This window comes from Crocuta crocuta, unplaced genomic scaffold (genome assembly GCF_008692635.1).
Source record: "Crocuta crocuta isolate KB4526 unplaced genomic scaffold, BGI_CrCroc_1.0 scaffold243, whole genome shotgun sequence".
Classification (NCBI taxonomy): domain Eukaryota; kingdom Metazoa; phylum Chordata; class Mammalia; order Carnivora; family Hyaenidae; genus Crocuta; species Crocuta crocuta.
Genome location: NW_027529596.1, coordinates 1,701,805 through 1,718,425, shown reverse-complemented (window position 1 = coordinate 1,718,425; position 16,621 = coordinate 1,701,805). Strand labels below are relative to the sequence as shown.

General features: G+C 37.3%; 1 protein-coding gene across 5 annotated transcripts in view; it reads left to right on the top strand.

The window, feature by feature from the left end:
* The window catches only part of DCAF6 (DDB1 and CUL4 associated factor 6), a 135,615-nt gene that overhangs the window by 14,996 nt on the left and 103,998 nt on the right, over positions 1-16,621 (top strand). For 4 of the 5 annotated variants that reach the window (XM_077761785.1, XM_077761784.1, XM_077761782.1 and 1 more), the window contains exons 2-3: positions 2,530-2,591; positions 14,956-15,048. In XM_077761785.1, the coding sequence (XP_077617911.1) occupies positions 2,530-2,591; positions 14,956-15,048 (155 nt within the window). Of the gene's footprint in view, positions 1-2,321; positions 2,340-2,529; positions 2,592-14,955; positions 15,049-16,621 lie in introns of those variants that run through there. The other variant, XM_077761786.1, reaches the window with a different exon arrangement.

Sequence of the window (16,621 nt, the reverse complement as noted above, 5' to 3'; positions counted from 1 at the left end):
AAGATGTTCACCCCACAGAAGACACATTATAGAACAGAGTGAATATTATGATCCCATTGACTTATTCACTGATTCAGCAAATGTATACTAAATGCCCATTTTGTCCTCAGCACTGTTCTAGCCACTTACGACACTTGGGTGAACAAAAGAGTGTTTCTCCTTTTATTGAGCTTGTGGTCTATTAACATAGAACAGAATGTCAAGGCAGTGATGGAATTATGAGAGGCAGCATGGGTTGCAAGAAAGACATGAGTAGGAAGCCCTAGCAGTAGGTAAATTCATCCGTAACAAGTGTGTAATTGTTGGGAGACAGTTCTCCATGCCCCTTGCACTTCTGCACATTTGTGAGCAGAGGCACTGGCTGCTTTGTTCTGGACTATCTTTTCAATAATGTATACACAGGCACCAGTTATTGTATCTTTCTCTGGAGCAGAGGGCAGATTTATTTATTGTCCATTATAATAAAGATAATGTCACTCTGCGAAAAAGGTCAGATAGGTTTGCTTGATATTTTATAAGATGTGGGTTTCTTCAGTTCAGGATTCCCCAGTTCTGATTCAAACCCCCAGCATGTTCAGTATTTACCTGGACTGCTCCGCATTGCCCTGTGGGAATTGGGGGACAAGTAGCCTCTGTGAACCTGAAGCTGACATCGATTAGGTAGAAAAATCCTTTGCTTCTGACTTAGGAGTCTCGCGTCTTCTGCCAACATTCATGAGATGGTGGCAGGTACTTGTTAGCTCGCAGGTCGTCTAGACTTCACAGTTCTTGACGACAGGTATGAGTTTACTTTTATTTTAATTCGAGGGGCCTCAGGTTTTTAACCTTACAGTTCTTATTTTAGGGTGTCTGTCAGTTCCTATTTTTTGGTCGTGCATTTAATTACTGAGAGGACAGAGTTTATATTAGTTGGTTCTGGAAGCATATTTAATGAGGCATGTGAAGAATACAGCGATTTTGATCTCCACAGTCGCATAGGAATAGTTCAGGAGCTATTTGACTGTCATGTCTCAGTGCATGTTTTTATGTGCAGGTTTCATGTGAAGGTTCTTAGAAGAGCTCAGCTTTTCTTCTGCCACCATTTTCACTAGACAGAGATGGCTGGAGCTGTGTTTTCAAACCCGGATTTTAAAAATTTGCAAGAAAATTTTTTGGTTCTTCTCCTTCCTTCTCCTCCTCCTCTCCCACCCCCTCCTCCCCATCCTCCTCCATGTATTTTAATGAATTTTAATTGCTGTCATATTGTTAATATGATCTTAGCCCTTAATTATAACTCAGGAGGATTGCCAAGCCTGCTGTTGGCCGAAGGAGCGATATTTTTTTGGAATGTTACCTGTTTGCTACAGTTAGCATCATTTTAAAACAAAGTCAGATTTGAAAAGTTAATTATATAAAGTACAACCAATTCATGAAAATACTGAATTTCTGTAAGTTGTTTTATTCTAGTGTTTAGAATCGTGGAACATTCCCCCCATGTAAAAAAAGAAGAAAAGAAAAAAATTCTCTAACCCACATGTTCATCCTTTACCTGGCCATCTTACCAGTTATAACCAAGCACAAAGAAAGAAAGTAGTTCGGTCTCAAGAAGATCTTAATACTTACATTGAATGGCAACAAAATGTAATAGAGAAATCTGTCCCTGGTGACAGTATACAGAGAGCATAGTCAAATTTAATTTTATTTGAGATCTCATCAGCCTGATTACTTAGCTAATTATCGTTCTTTGTCATATATTCAGCTTCTTTTCATTAGAGCTTCTGAATAAACATGAAGCTTTTTGGTCTTTCTTTGATACAGATGATTCATTTTTTAAAGGGAAACATTTCTCTTTTTCAAAGGGATTTGTTCTATTTTTGTGGTATTAAAATTGTTCTGCTATTGATGGACATTTAGGCTGATTTTATTTTATTTTTTGCTGCTACATTTCATCGTAAAATGAACTTTAAAATATTCTAACATTTCTGAAATTGAGATGTGTTTAAAAATAGGTAGCATCTATCAAAACACTGTTTGCCAACCTTTTTAAGGTTCAAAATCCTATCCCCCACCTCTATTCCTTACCCCCTTTCTCTGCTTTATATTTTTATACGACACTTTCATCAGGTGATGTGTTCTGTATTGTTTTTCAATAAGCTCGTTAGAGTGCGGGCATCTGTTGCTGTTTGATCTCACCTCTACTCCTTGCTCCTAGAGCACCACGTGGAATGGAATGAGGACTCAATATATTGGTTGAATGAACGGTTGAATGAAGGGAATATGTGAATGATTACTGTGGTCCAGCCTCTGTGCTGAGGCCTTCCAATCTTTGATCCGCTTCATCCTTGCAGTAACTACATCAGGTGGGCAGGAACTACGGAATGAGGAAATGAGGGCTGAGGAGGAGGTTAATTTCCCCAGTATCACTCAGCTTGTAAGTGGGAGTTGAAGTTAAGAGCTGCCTCTTGCTGGATCCGGGCTCTTAACTTCTTTGTTACAGTTGTTTCAACAAAAATGACTTTTGACTTATTTAGTTTTTTTCTTTTTAAATAGGAAGAAGAGAATTTATCCAAAGACTGAAACTTGAAGCAACCCTGAATGTGCATGATGGCTGTGTAAGTAGTAATTCTCAACTATGAAGGACTTTAATACTAAGTGCTAAATATTTGATGAAATGCCCCATCTTCTTTGAAGAGATTATGAGTAACTATAATAAAATGGGAGAATAAAGCTTGACATTAAAACATAAAGAAATATATTTTGAATTTAGAAAAGTATGTGGGAGGTTTTTCAAAGCACAGGTGAGTTTTCTACTATCGCAAGACTTCCGTCTCTCACTCGAGGGTACTGCTCTTGTGACGGCCGCTAGTGATTACTAGTCGTTACTTCTCTGGAAATTTAGACATTAATTGAACACATATTCTTTTTCGAAATATTTTTTCTCTTGGTTTCTGCTGACACCACACTTGGTTCTCTCTGTGACTCCTTGACTTGCTACGTCTTCTCCTCGCAGCTGTGACTCCTCCACTCCCTGACCTTTAGTAGTTGAGGCACTGGGGTCCCTCCCGCCCCTTTCTCCTCACTTTGCTGAGATGCGCTGTCCAGCCCCCCGGCTAAGACACATGACTTCCCTCTCTGTTTCTTCCCCAAGCCCCAGGTTCCCACAGCCAGCTCTCCTTAACATTCCTAGTTGTGTGTCTGATAGGCATGCCAGATTTACCAGGGCCAGAACAGAGTCCTTTTCCTTTTAGTTTCTGTACTGAAAACTTCAGACAATGCTTTTCATATACTTATCAGGTGGATCTAGCAGTGATCAGGATTGGGACATATTTGGGGTGCTGGGGGCTCAGTCGGTTAAACGTCTGATTTTGGCTCAGGTCATGATCTCACGGTTCGTGGGTTCGAGCCCCGCGTCGGGCTCTGTGCTGACCTCTTTGGAGCCTGGAGTCTGCTTTGGATTCTGTGTCTCCCTTCTGTCTGCTCCTCCCATGCTCAGTCCTTCTCTGTGTCTCTTTAAAAAATAAACGTTAAAAAAATTTATTTTTTAAGATTGAGACATATTTTCCATTTCATTTTTCTTTTTATTTTTTGATGAAGTACTTTAAAGCAAATCCCAGATATTGTGTCATTTCACTCCTGTATGTAGCCAAAAAGCAATGGACATTTTCATATGTAACCAAAAGGCTATTATGTAATTTAACAAGATTGACAGTATATCCTTGGTATCTGATATACAGTCCATAATCAAATTTCCCTGTTATTTAGAATGTCTTTTTATAGTTGTTTGTTCCAGAGAGAATCCAGGCAAAGTCCATTCCTCAATTGCCGTGCCTCTTTTTTTTTTTTTTTCTAGTTTTTATTTAAATTCTAGTTAACATACAGTATAATATTAGTTTCAGGAATAGAATTTAGTGATTAATTACTTACATGTAACACCGAGTGCTCATCACAAGTGATGCCTCCTAAATCACTATTAAACTAGAGCAGGCTTCCCCTTCTTTGTTCCTGTCAGTGACTTGTTACAGAATGTAAGTCAGTTTTCCTATGGACTGGCACACGTTCCAGATACTGGTTTGGTTTCTTGTGGTGTCATTTAACTTGTTTTTATATTCTTTGTATTTCCTGTCCACAATTATGGAATTATAATTATGCTGTAAATATAGTTCAGGTATGTATTTATTTTAAAACTAAATACCATTTTTGGAGGGAGCAGGACAAAATAATATATGCGCATGATTCAGAATGGATCATAACAAAAAGTAACAGATGCGTCTCACTTTCTCTTATTCCTTTCTTCTCCAAAACCAAACTCTTTGAATTGTTTTTCATTTCAGATCTTCTGATGATTTCTTTTGTATCTTTGTGTAATATTCTTATATTGATCTTTTTTAAATTGGCAACTTCAAACATCATCTGTTGAGTTCCTGCTATGATAGAGGAGAATTTATTTATACAACTCTCACTTTCTAAGATGTAGGCTTCTTGGAATTTTTATATTACTGGTTTTAGTCTCTGCACGAAACAACATACATAAACACCCTTTTGTTTTGCTGTCATTTATAGACGATATCTCTTCAGTCTTCATTCTGTAAGATAGAGACATTTAATTCTTTCATCCTTTCCTCCACCTTTTTTTTTGAGTTTTTATTTTTAAGTAATCTCTACACCCACAACCCCGAGATCAAGAGTTGCATGGTCTGTGGACTGAGCCAGCCAGGCACCCCTTTCTCTCCACCTTTTTATTTCTGTTTCACACCTCTGCCAGCTTGTATGCTTTTCTATTGTCAATATTGGTTACATGTGCCCTTTATTCCGTAGTCCTGGCTCTCTCTTAGTATTTGTCTGTGTTTTCTAAAAGTCAAAGTGGGGTAAACAGTGCTAGNGTCGGACGCTTAACCGACTAAGCCACCCAGGCGCCCCTGTATGTATATGTACTTTTCTTAGTTTTTGTTAAATCCTTCAAAATAAGGAGAGGTTGGAAAAGAAAATTTATAAAGAAAATTATGTGATACGTCATCTGTTCATAATACTCAACTGCTGGAAACTGGCCAGTGGATTTCCAGCTTCCTTCTGGCTGTCCTGCGGCCTGTATCTTCCAGGGCCTCTGACTGGGCGCTCGCGGCGTTCTCCAGTTTCTTCCCTTACTGTGGGCTCTGTTAGGCATGTTTGTTCCAGTCACACTCCTCTCTTTGCTGCTTCTCAAATACACCAAGTACACCTCTGCCTAGTATATTTTATGCCTTCTACTCAGAACTCCCTTACCCCGTATAACTGTAAAGCTCACCTCCTCATTTCATTTAGCTCTAAGTATTACCTGTCAGAGAAGCTCTTCTTGACCACCATCCTGATCAGCACCTTACTTTCTTTTGTTTTCTTTTCCTTCACAGTGCATTTCACTGTCTGACATTATATTATACAACCACATTTATTTATTTGTTGATAGTCTATACACCTGCCCTCCCACCTCCCTCCCCCAGAACACTAAACCAAAAAAAAACTACATTTGGGAATTTATTTACTTCATCTAGTGTCAGGAGGAGGGTCTAGCACATACATGGCATTTATGATTGAAGAGGCAAACACAACCTCTCCAGCACTCTTTGTTTATTCTCTATATTTAAGAGTATCTCAGGTTTTGTCCCTTTTGCTGTTTTTATATTATTTTTGCTTCCCTTCCCTTATATTCATCTGTTTTGTATCTTAAATTCCTCATATAAGTGAAGTCATAAGATATTTGTCTTTCTCTGACTAATTTTGTTTAGCTTAGTACCATCTAGTTCCGTTCACATAGTTTCAAATGGCAAGATTTCATTCTTTTGATTGCTGAGTAATACCCCATCGTATATGTATACCACATCTTCTTTGCCCACATTCATCCATCGATGGACATTTGGGCTCTTTCCATACTTGGGCTATTGTTGATAGCGCTGCTATAAACGGGGTGCATGTGCCCCTTCGAAACAGCACACCTGTATCCCTTGGATAAATATCTACTAGTGCAATTGTTGGATCATAGAAGAGTTCAATTTTTAATTTTTTGAAGCACCTCCATACTGTTTTCCAGAGTGGCTGCCCCAGTGTGCATTCCCACCAGCAGTGCAAAAGAGTTCCTCTTTCTCCACATCCTCACCAGCATCTGTTGTTGCCTAAGTTGTTAATTTTAGCCGTCCTGACAGGTGTGAGGTGGTATCTCATTGTGGTTTTGAGTTGTATTTTTCTGATGATGAGTGATGTTGAGTACTTTTTCATGTGTCTGTTAGCCAGCTGGATGGGTTGTTGTTGTTGTTGTTTTGAGAAGTGTCTATTCATGTCTTCTGCCCATTTCTTCACTGGATTATTTGTTTTTTGGGTGTTGAGTTTCATAAATTCTTTCTAGATTTTGGATACTAACCAACCCTTTATCTGATATGTCATTTGCAAATATCTTCTCCCATCCCATTGGTTGCCTTTTATTTTTGCTGATTGTTTCCCTCGCTGTGCACAAGCTTTTTATTTTGATGAGGTCCCAATAGTTCATTTTTGCCTTTGTTTCCCTTGCCTTTGGAGATGTGTTGAGTAAGAAGTTGCTGCAGCTAAGGTCAGAGAGGTTTTTGCCTGCTTTCTCCTCTAGAATTTTGATGGCTTCCTGTTTTACTTTTAGGTCCTTCATCCATTTTGAGTTTATTTTTGTGTAAGGTTTAAGAAAGTGGTCCCCCTTCATTTTTCTGCATGTCACCCTCTGGTTTTCCCAGCACCGTTTGCTGAAGAGACTATTCCATTGGATACTCTTTGCTGCTTTGTCACAGATTAGTTGGCTATATGTTTGTGGGTCCATTTCTGGGTTCTCTATTCTGTTCCATTGATCTGAGTGTCTGTGTTTGTACCAGATATTATTATTTTTATCTTGCATTTCATTTTTAAAATAGATAACACTTTCTCATGGTATAAAAATAAATTATTTTAAAAAGCAAGTAAAAAGTGGCTCCCACTCTTGTTTCTCTCTACTCCACTCCTTTTTGCTCCCTAATACGTGTAACCATTTGTTTTAGTTTTTTGGATATCTTTTTTTTTTCTTTTTCTTTTTTTTGTTTTTTGGATATCTTTCTACTTTTTCCAAGCTTGAGATATAATTTGCTTTTAGCATTGTGTACAGTATGATGATTTGATACAAATACATACTGTGAGGTGATTTCCATAGTAAATCGCCTCATGTAATTACTGTTGTTTGGTGGTTGTAGTAAGAACATTTAAGAACATACTTTATTAGCATCTTTCAAGTATACAGTGTAGTATTGTTACCTATAACCACCAGCCATGCTGTACGTTAGAGCCCCAGAATCACTCATTTTGCATGTTAGATGTATAGTAAGTTAGATGTATAGATGTATAGTAATGTATAGATCCCCATTAGATCTGTACATTAGATCCCCAGAACTCACTCATCTTCTGACTGAAAGTTTGTGGTTCCTCAGGAACAGCTCACTTCCAGCTCCTGGCAACCGCCAGCCAGCCTGCTCCCCCTGTGTCTCCATTGCGTGTTCTCAGATTCCGCGTGTAAATCCTATCAAACAGTATTGATCATTCCGTCTGGTCTTCGGGGTTCATCCATGTTGTTGCAAATGACAAGATTCCCTTCTTTTATATGCCTGAATCCTATTACATCTCACATATGCACCACATTTTCCTCATCCGTTTGTTCATAGACACTTAGATTCCCTTCATGTCTTGGCTAGCGTGAAAAATGATGCAGTGAACATGGCAGGTATTTCTTCAATATAATGATTTCACTTCTTTTAGTTATATTCCCCGAATAGGATTGCTGGATCATAAGATCATTATATAATTAATTTTTTTGAGAAGCCTCTGTGCTGTTCTCCACAGCAGCTGTAGCTATCGACAACCCCTACAGGAGCGCACTTGAGTTCCTTCTCACAGCCTCACCAGCCCTTGATGCCCCCTGTCTGGGCTGTGCCGGGAATCCCATCCTGGTGCACGCGAGCCCATCTCTGCACTATGGTTCTGATTTGCATTTCCCTCACGGTTACTGATGCTGAGTACTCTTTTATGTATTTTTTTGGCCATTTGTATATCTCCGGAAAAGGTCTATTTAGGTTCTTTGCCCATTTAAAAATCAGGTTATTTGGGGTTTTTTGTTACTAATTATATGAGCTCCTTACAGATTTTGGATATTAACCCCTTGTCCAGTTATGGTTTGCATATATTTTCTCCCGTTGTCTAGGTTTCCTCTTTATGTTGTTGGTTTCTGTTGCTGTGCAGAAGCTTCTGAATTTGAGTTAGTCGCACATGTTGATTTTTGCTTTTGCGCCTTGCGCTTTGGATGTCATATCCAAAACACTCACTGCCCAGAACAAGGTCAAGGAGTCTTTCGCTATGTTTACTTCAGCTCTTATGTTTATAAATCTTTAATCCATTTCAAGTTAATTTTGTTTTATTTTGCATGTGAACATCCAGTTTTCCCAAAACCATTTATTGGAAAGGTTGTCATTTCCCCATTGAGTATTCTTGGCTCCTTTGTTGTAAATTAATTGAGCATATGTACACACACACACACACACACACACACACACACACACACATATTTATATATGGGGTTTTGGGGCTCTCTAGTCTGTTGCATTGGTCTTTGTGTCTGTTTTTATGCCAATACCATACTATTTTGATTGGTGTAACTTTGTAATAGAGTTTAAGTCAGGAAGTGTGATGCCTCCAGCTTTGTTTTTCTTTCTCTGCGGTTCCATACAAATTTTACGTTTGTTTTTCTCTGTTTCTATGAAAAATGCCATTGGAATTTTAACATAGATTGCCATGAGTCTGTAGATGGCTTTGGGCAGTATGGACATTTTAATAAAATTAAGCCTTCCTGTACACGAACTCAGCATATCTTTCTATTTGTGTCTCCTTCATTGTCTTTCATCAGTATTGTGTAGATCTCAGTGTGTAGGTGTGTCACCTCTTTGGTTAAATTTATTCCAAAGTATTGTTTTAGATGCTATTGTAACTTGACATCAGATTGTTAGTATGTAGACTTGCAAGTGATATTTGTTTGTTGATTCTGTATCTTGAAACCACTAAATTCATGTATTAGTGCCAACAGTCCGTTGGTGGAGTCTTCAGGGTTTTCTAGGTATAAGATCATGTCATCCGCAAACAGAGTTTTTATTTCATCATTTCCAATTGGGACACCTTTTATTCTTTTTCTGGCCTAATTGTTCTGGCCAGGACTCCAGCACTCTGTTAAATAAAAGTGATGAGAGTGCTCACCCTTGTCCTGTTCTGATCTCCGAGGAAAAAGCTTTCTTCAGCCGTTCAACATGGAGTATGATGTTAACTGTAGGCTTGTCATATACACCCTTTATTTTGGTGAGAAAATGTTCCTTCTGTACTTAATTTTTTCAGGTGCTTTGTCTACATCTATTGAGGTGATCGTATTATTTTTATCATTCATTACATTGATGTGGTGTATCACATACTGAGTTGTGTATACTGAGCCACCCTGTGTCTCAGTGCTACATCCCGCTTCGTCATGCTCTGTGACCCTTCTCATGTGCTTTGGAATTCGATTTGTTAGTATTTTGTTTGGAGTATTTATGTCTACGTTCATCAGGAATATTGGCCTGTAATTTCCTTTTCTTGTCATACCTTATCTGGCGTTGATATTAGAGTAATTCTTGCCTCAGGAAATGAGTTTGGGCATGTACCCTCCTCTTCAGTTTTCTGGAAGAGTGTGAGGTTTGGTGTTTATTCTTCTTTAAATGTTTGGTAATTAGTTAAAGCCCTTGAAGCCATCTGGTCCTGGGCTTTTCTCTTTCTGCTCTCTGTGTCTCTCTAATGTTTACTTATTGTTGAGAGAGAGAGGGAGAGAGAGAGGTGGGGGAGGGGCAGAGAGCAAGAATTTAAAGCAGGGTCTGTCAGTGAGGAGCCTCCCTACTGTCAGTGCTGAGCCTCATATGGAGCTTGAAATCTCGAACTGGGAGATAACTGGGAGATAACGAGCCAAAATCAAGAGTTCAACTGACTGAGCCACCCAGGCATTCCTTTTTTTTGTTTTTTAAAGGTTTTTGATTACTGATTCAGTCTCCTTGTTAGTGGCCAATTCAGAATTTTTATTTCTTCATGATTCAGTTTCTGTAGGTTATACTAGAAAGTTAAGTTGTCTAGTTTGTTGGTGTGTAAAAGACTGTGTTCTCTTACAGTCCTTTGTATTTCTGTGGTATCATTTGTAATGTCTTCTCTTTCCTTTATAATTTTATTTATTTGGATCTCACTTTTTTCCTTGGTAAGTCTAGCTAAAGGTTTGTCTTTTTTTTCTTTTCAAAAAACCAACTGTTAGTTTCATTGATCTTTTTTGCTTCCATATTCTTTATTTTGTTTATTTCTGCTCTGATCTTTGTTGTCTCCTTTCTTCTGTTAACTTCAGGTTTAGTTTGTCTTTCTTTTTCTATTTCCTTTATGTGTTAAGTTCTGTTGCTGTTTTGTGATACTTCTTTTTTCTTAATGTAGGTATTTATTGCTAGAAGATTCCTGCTTAGAACTGCTTTTGCTGCATCCCATGTGTTTTATTTCCATTTTTGCTTGTTTCAGGATTTTTTAAAATTTCTTTTTTGACGCATTAGTTGTCCAAGAGTGTATTACTTAAGTTTCCATATGTTGGTGAAATTTCCAGTTTTCCTTCTGTTAATTTCTAGTTTTGGCCGTTATGGTCAGAAAGATACTTGGTATGAATTAGCTCTTAAAATTTGCTAATACTTGTTTTGTGATTTATTATGATTTATCCCAGAGAATGTTCTTTGTGCACTTGACAGGAATGTCTGTTATGCTGCTGTTTGAGGAATTATTCTGTGTATGTCTAAATCTTGATCTAAAGTGTCGTTCAATTCTAATGTTTTCTTACTGATTTTTTGTCTTAACGATTTATCCATTGTTGAAGATGGGGTGCTGAAGTCTGCTGGTTTTTTGGTCTGTTTCTCCCTTTAGATCTGATACAGTAATTTTTAAAAATGTTTAGACATTCTAGTAGAAATCTAGTGATATCATGTTTTAATTTTATGTCCTAATTTGACATATTTGTCTGTATCTCACAAACTTCCTAAACTCACTTATTAGTTCCAGTACTTACATTGTCTCTTTAGTTTTCTGAAAACTCGTTACAGTATTCTCATTATTTATTTGCTCTTAAATGTTTGGCAGAATTCACCAGTAAAGCCATCTGGGCCTTGAGTTTTCTTTGTGGAAAATTCTATCTGTAATCTCTTAATAAAAAAAGACTATATTTTGAGTGAATTTGGGTTAGTATATGTGTTTCAAGGATTTTGTCAATTTCATTTATGCTGCATTAATGTCATAAAGTTGGCCATAGTATTCCCTTAATGTTTAGGTATGTATGTAGTTAGTGATGAATGTCAGCTTTCTCATTGCTCGTATTGATAATATGTTACCCTGTCCCCCTTTTTTTCTTGATCAGTCTGATAACATGTTCATTAATTTTATTTGTGTTTTCAAAGAATCAGCTTTTAGTGTTTTTGTGTATGTATGTATTGTTTTGTTTCTGTTTTCTGTGGTTTCATTGATTCCTGCTCTGATATTCATTATTTACAGTCTTATGCTGACTTTGGGTTTCACTTGTTCTCTTTATAATTTTTTTAATAGAAGTTGAGGTTACTGATAGGATACCTTTATCTTTTCTAACATAGGTATTTTAGTGTTTTAAGTTTACTTTCAAGTACAGAGTTAGCTGCAACCCACAAAATGAGATATGTTGTGCTTTTGTTTTCATTCAGTTCAAAATACCTTCTAGCTTATTAGGTAATTTCTTTTTTGAGTATCTGTTATTTAGTAGTTTCCAAATATTCCTTTGTGTTAATGATTTTCATTTAGTTCCATTTGAGTCAGAAAACATATTCTGTATTAGCTGAAATCTTTTAAAAATATTGAGATTGTTTTATGGACCATAAGTATTTTCTATATTGGTAAATAGTTTTTTGTGTACTTAAGATAATGTAGGGGCACCCGGGTGGTTCAGTCACTTGAGTATCCAACTCTTGATTTCGGCTCAGGTCATGATCTCAGGGTCATGGGATCGAGCCCCATGTCAGGCTGCATGCTGAGCATGAAGCCTACTCAGAATTCTCTTTCTCTTTCCCTCTGCCCTTCTCCCCTGCTTGCACTCTCTCTCTGTGGCTCTAAAAAAAGGGGGAGGCGGGTGTGTATTCTGTTTTTTAGTTGTTTCAGATGTGATAGTAAATTTGGTTGATGTTACTCTATCTTGATTGAAAGTGGAGTCTGTTTTTTTTTTAATTTAGATACAGTTCATATACTATACAATTCCCCCATTTTAAGTGTGCAGTTCAGTGTTGTTTTTAGTATGTTCATAAAGTTGTACAGTCCACCACTATCTAATTCCAGTATATTTTCACCATCTGAAAAAGAACGTGCATAGCAGTTATCATTCACTCACATTCCTCCTCCACCTAGCTGTTGGCAATCACTAATCTACTCTCTGTCTCTACAGATAGGCCTGTCCTAGAATTTCAGAATAAATGGAATCACATAATATGTGACTTTCAGACTGGCTTCCGTCACTCAGCACAATGTCTTCAGAGTGTGTCCATGTTGCAGCATGTATCAGTGCCTTATTGCTGCTGCGTCCTTGTACGGGTGTTTTATTAGGAGCAAATGGATAGTGACATTTTGTTTAGCCATTCATTCATAAATGTTGGGGTTACTTCCCCGTTTGGCTCCCAGGAGCAGTGCAGCTATGGATTTTTGTGTACATGTTTTTATTTGGTCCACATTTTCAGTTTTCTTGGATTTATCTCTTGTGGAATTGCTGGGCCATAGGGTAACTGTTCCAGTTTTTGAGGAACTGCCAACTTGCTTAAATAGCACAATTTTGCATTCCTACAGCAATGTATAAGGATTCCAGTTTCTTGACATCTAGCTAGCAATTATTATTTTTTGTCATTTAAAAATTTTTTTATTATAGCTGTCCTTCTGGGCAGTAAGTGGTAATTGATTTTGGTTTTAATTTTCATAAAGATTGATACCTTTGTTTCCTTCTAAGTTTTATAGTTTGGGCTTTTACATTTAGATTTTTTTATCATTTGCAGTTAATTTCTGTATGTGGTATTCCTTTCCTTGTGTATATCCAGTTGTCTCAGCACTGTTAGTTGAAAAAATATTCTTCCTCCATTGAATGGTCCTGGATCTTGTCAAAAATTACTTGGCCATAATGTACGGGTTTATTTCTGGACTCTCAATTCCATTCCATTGATTTAAGTTTGTGATCATGACAGTACCACACAGCCTTGATTACTATAGCTCTGAGTAAGTTCTTTTAATTTTTTTTAGGTGGCCTCGTTTCATGTTTCTGGGTACAAAATGAATCAATTAAAATAAATTTAAACAATAAAATTTCTTATTTCTTTCTTTATTTTTATGAGGTAGAATTGACATACAATATTGTATTAGTTTTGGGTATACAGCATAGTGATTGGACAGTTCTGTACAAGACTTCAGTGTTTACCATGATCATATAGTTACCATCTGTCACCATATAACAGTATTACAATATTATTGACTATAGTCCCTGTGCCTTACTTTTTTTACTTTTCATCTCTTTGACTTATTTATTTTAGAACTGAAAGCTTGTACCTCTTAATCCCCTTCATCTATTTTGCCCATTTCCCTGGCCCATCCCCTCTGGCAGCCACTAGTTCTCTGTATTTATGATTCTGTTTGTTTTTTGTTTGTTTTGTTTTTTAGATTCCCTATATTAAGTGAAATATGGCACTCATCTTTTTTTATTTTTAATGTTTTTTAAAATTTATTTCTGAGAGAGAGAGAGACAGAATCTGAAGCAGGCTCCAGGCTCTGAGCTGTCAGCATAGAGTCCGACATGGGGCTTGAACCCACGAACTATGAGATCATGACCTGAACCGAAGTCAGATGCTTAACTGACTTGAGCCACCCAGGTGCCCCGGCACTCATCTTTAAGATGTATGACTTATTTCACTTAGCTTAATATCCTCTAGGTCCATCCATGTTGTTACAGATGTCAAGATCTCATTCTTTTTATGGCAAAGTAATGTTCCATTGTATATATATACTACATCCTTATCCATTCATCTATCAATGGACTCTGGGCTGCTGCTTCCGTATCTTGGCTCTTGTAAATAACGCAGTAAACATAGGGGTGTGCGTACTTTTTGAGTTAGTGTTTTTGTTTTCCTTGGGCAAATGCCCAGTAGTAGAATTACTGGATCATATGGTAATTCAATTTTTAATTTTTTGAGGAAACTCTGTACTGTTTTCCACAATGGCTGCACCAGTTTATGTTCCCACCAATAGTGCATGAGGGTTCTCTGTTCTCTGAGTCCTTGCTGACCATTGTTATTTCTTGTCTTTTTGATACTACTCTTAGTGAGATTTTCCTTTTATAGGGCGTACACATGTACAGGTCCCGTTTTGTGTCCTCACCATTTAGAGATGGCACCTCTGTGGGACTCACGTGACTCTCCTTACACTACCATTCAGCAGCATTGATAACAGCTGCTTGTAGAGTTGTTAGTGAAACAGCTTGTATGGGGGGAGGGGACAGTGTTCCAGTAAAGAAGAATGTGTCCCCACTTCTCTGTCAGGACCAAGAGCTCATACAGAGTAGAGTAAAAGGAGCAGCTACCAGTCAGTCTGGTTATTCCGATGCCTTTGAAAGCCCACCTTGAAAAAATGTCCCCCCAAAACGAGAGAGAGAGAGAGAGAGAGAGCAAAAGGGCTAGTTTTAAAGACTCAGTCATTTTACTGTGAATTTACAGAATGTTGTATTTGCTAAATTGCTGTATTTTCAGTAGGTAAACTGGTAAATACTTACCATAGACACAACTTTATTAGTGATAATAAATTTTGAACCATCAATTAGCTGAAAGATGGCATACTTGTTTTTATGTTTAGTGTGCTTAAATTTATATTTTGCTTTCTTTTTAGGTTAATACAATCTGTTGGAATGAGACTGGAGAATATATTTTATCTGGCTCAGATGACACCAAGTTAGTGATTAGTAATCCTTACAGCAGAAAGGTAAAGTGGTTTAAAAAATCTATCATTTCATGAGAAAAATTAGGAAGCTAAAAATTAAGAAACTGTATATAATTATGGAATGGTCATTTGTAATATCCTTCTTATTTTGCTAACGTTAGTTATATAATTTGGAAGTTATTACATGCATATCCCTCAGTCTCCGTAGGAAAACCTTAGATTTCACTCAGCATTGACTCCAGCAAATTTGAATATGGTTCACTTTATCCACTTGGGTAAAATTGCCAAAAGTAACATTATTTCAGTAAACCATTCTTTTGGGGGCGGTCAATGTGATTTTTTTTTTCTTTCATGCTCACAAAATCTTCCCTTCAGCCAAGTGATTAAGAAACAGTATATTATTGGTGTGTCTGGGTGGCTCAGTCCGTTAAGAGTCCAACTTCAGCTCAGGTCATGATCTCACAGTTTATGAACCCGTGCCGGGCTCTATTTGCAAGATAGAGCCTAGAGCCTTCTTCGGATTCTGTGTCTCCCTCTCTCTCTCTGACCCTCCCCTGCTCACACTGTCTCTCTCTCAGAAATAAATAAAAACATTAAAAAAATAAAAGAAACAGTATATTATCAGTTTGCAAAAACAATGTTGAGGTTCTAGCAAAATGCTTCATGATATCTAATAACGCAAACTGGCTTATCATATTGAGTTTTAGGATTATTTCTCATTTTTAGTGGCCCTTCTCTATATATGAAGAAATCCATCATTTCTCGGCCTTTTGGCTAAGATCAAGTGTATATATGAAGAAACCCATACACCTATTTTTGTATCAGATTGTCAGACCAAACTCTCATTTAAATAGTAGCAACCTTACAGAATGAATTATTCAAATATTTTTTATTTTTCCACATTTAAACAGTTAAGATATTCTAATAAATGTTTGTGGTCCTTCAGTCTGAGTGAAGTTCATATTGAAGATATCCTTGATTAAAAGACAGGTTATAATTTTATTTCAGAAATAGCTTTACTAAATTGTCCTGACTTAGCAGAGGGAAGCTTGATATTTTCAATCCTGCTCCTTTAGGTCTGCAGTTAGTAGGTCTTTTAAGGTGCCTGGATCCAATTGCAGTGTGGAGCTTGGGGCCTGGCTCAATGGCATGTGGAAGCATTCTGATCTCCCAAATGTGGAGGCTGTCTGCATAATGTCAGAAAGCTGTCTTTTTGGATTTCTGTGGAGGCCTAATTACATAGTCCATAGTCCTAATTGACTGTCATTAGGCATTAGTCACTGACTGATTCACCCTCCAGCCCTTCTCCACTTCCAAGTTGCAACTCTGATCTTACAATTGCTCCTTCTTGCAACCCGTCCTCCCCCTTTGGTGGATTCCAAAAGTCAACGTCCATTAATAACAAGACACCTGTGTCACCTTTATGTCTCTGAGGCATTGTCATAAACCATTAATAACAAAATACCCATGTCACCTCTATGTCTCTGAAGCATTTTCAAAAAACCATTGAGCAAGACCAGATATATCAGAGAAATAGATTTTGGTCATCTGAATGACCAAAGGTTTATTTATTTATTTTTTAAATGTTTCTTATTTTGAGAGAGAGAGAGGGAGA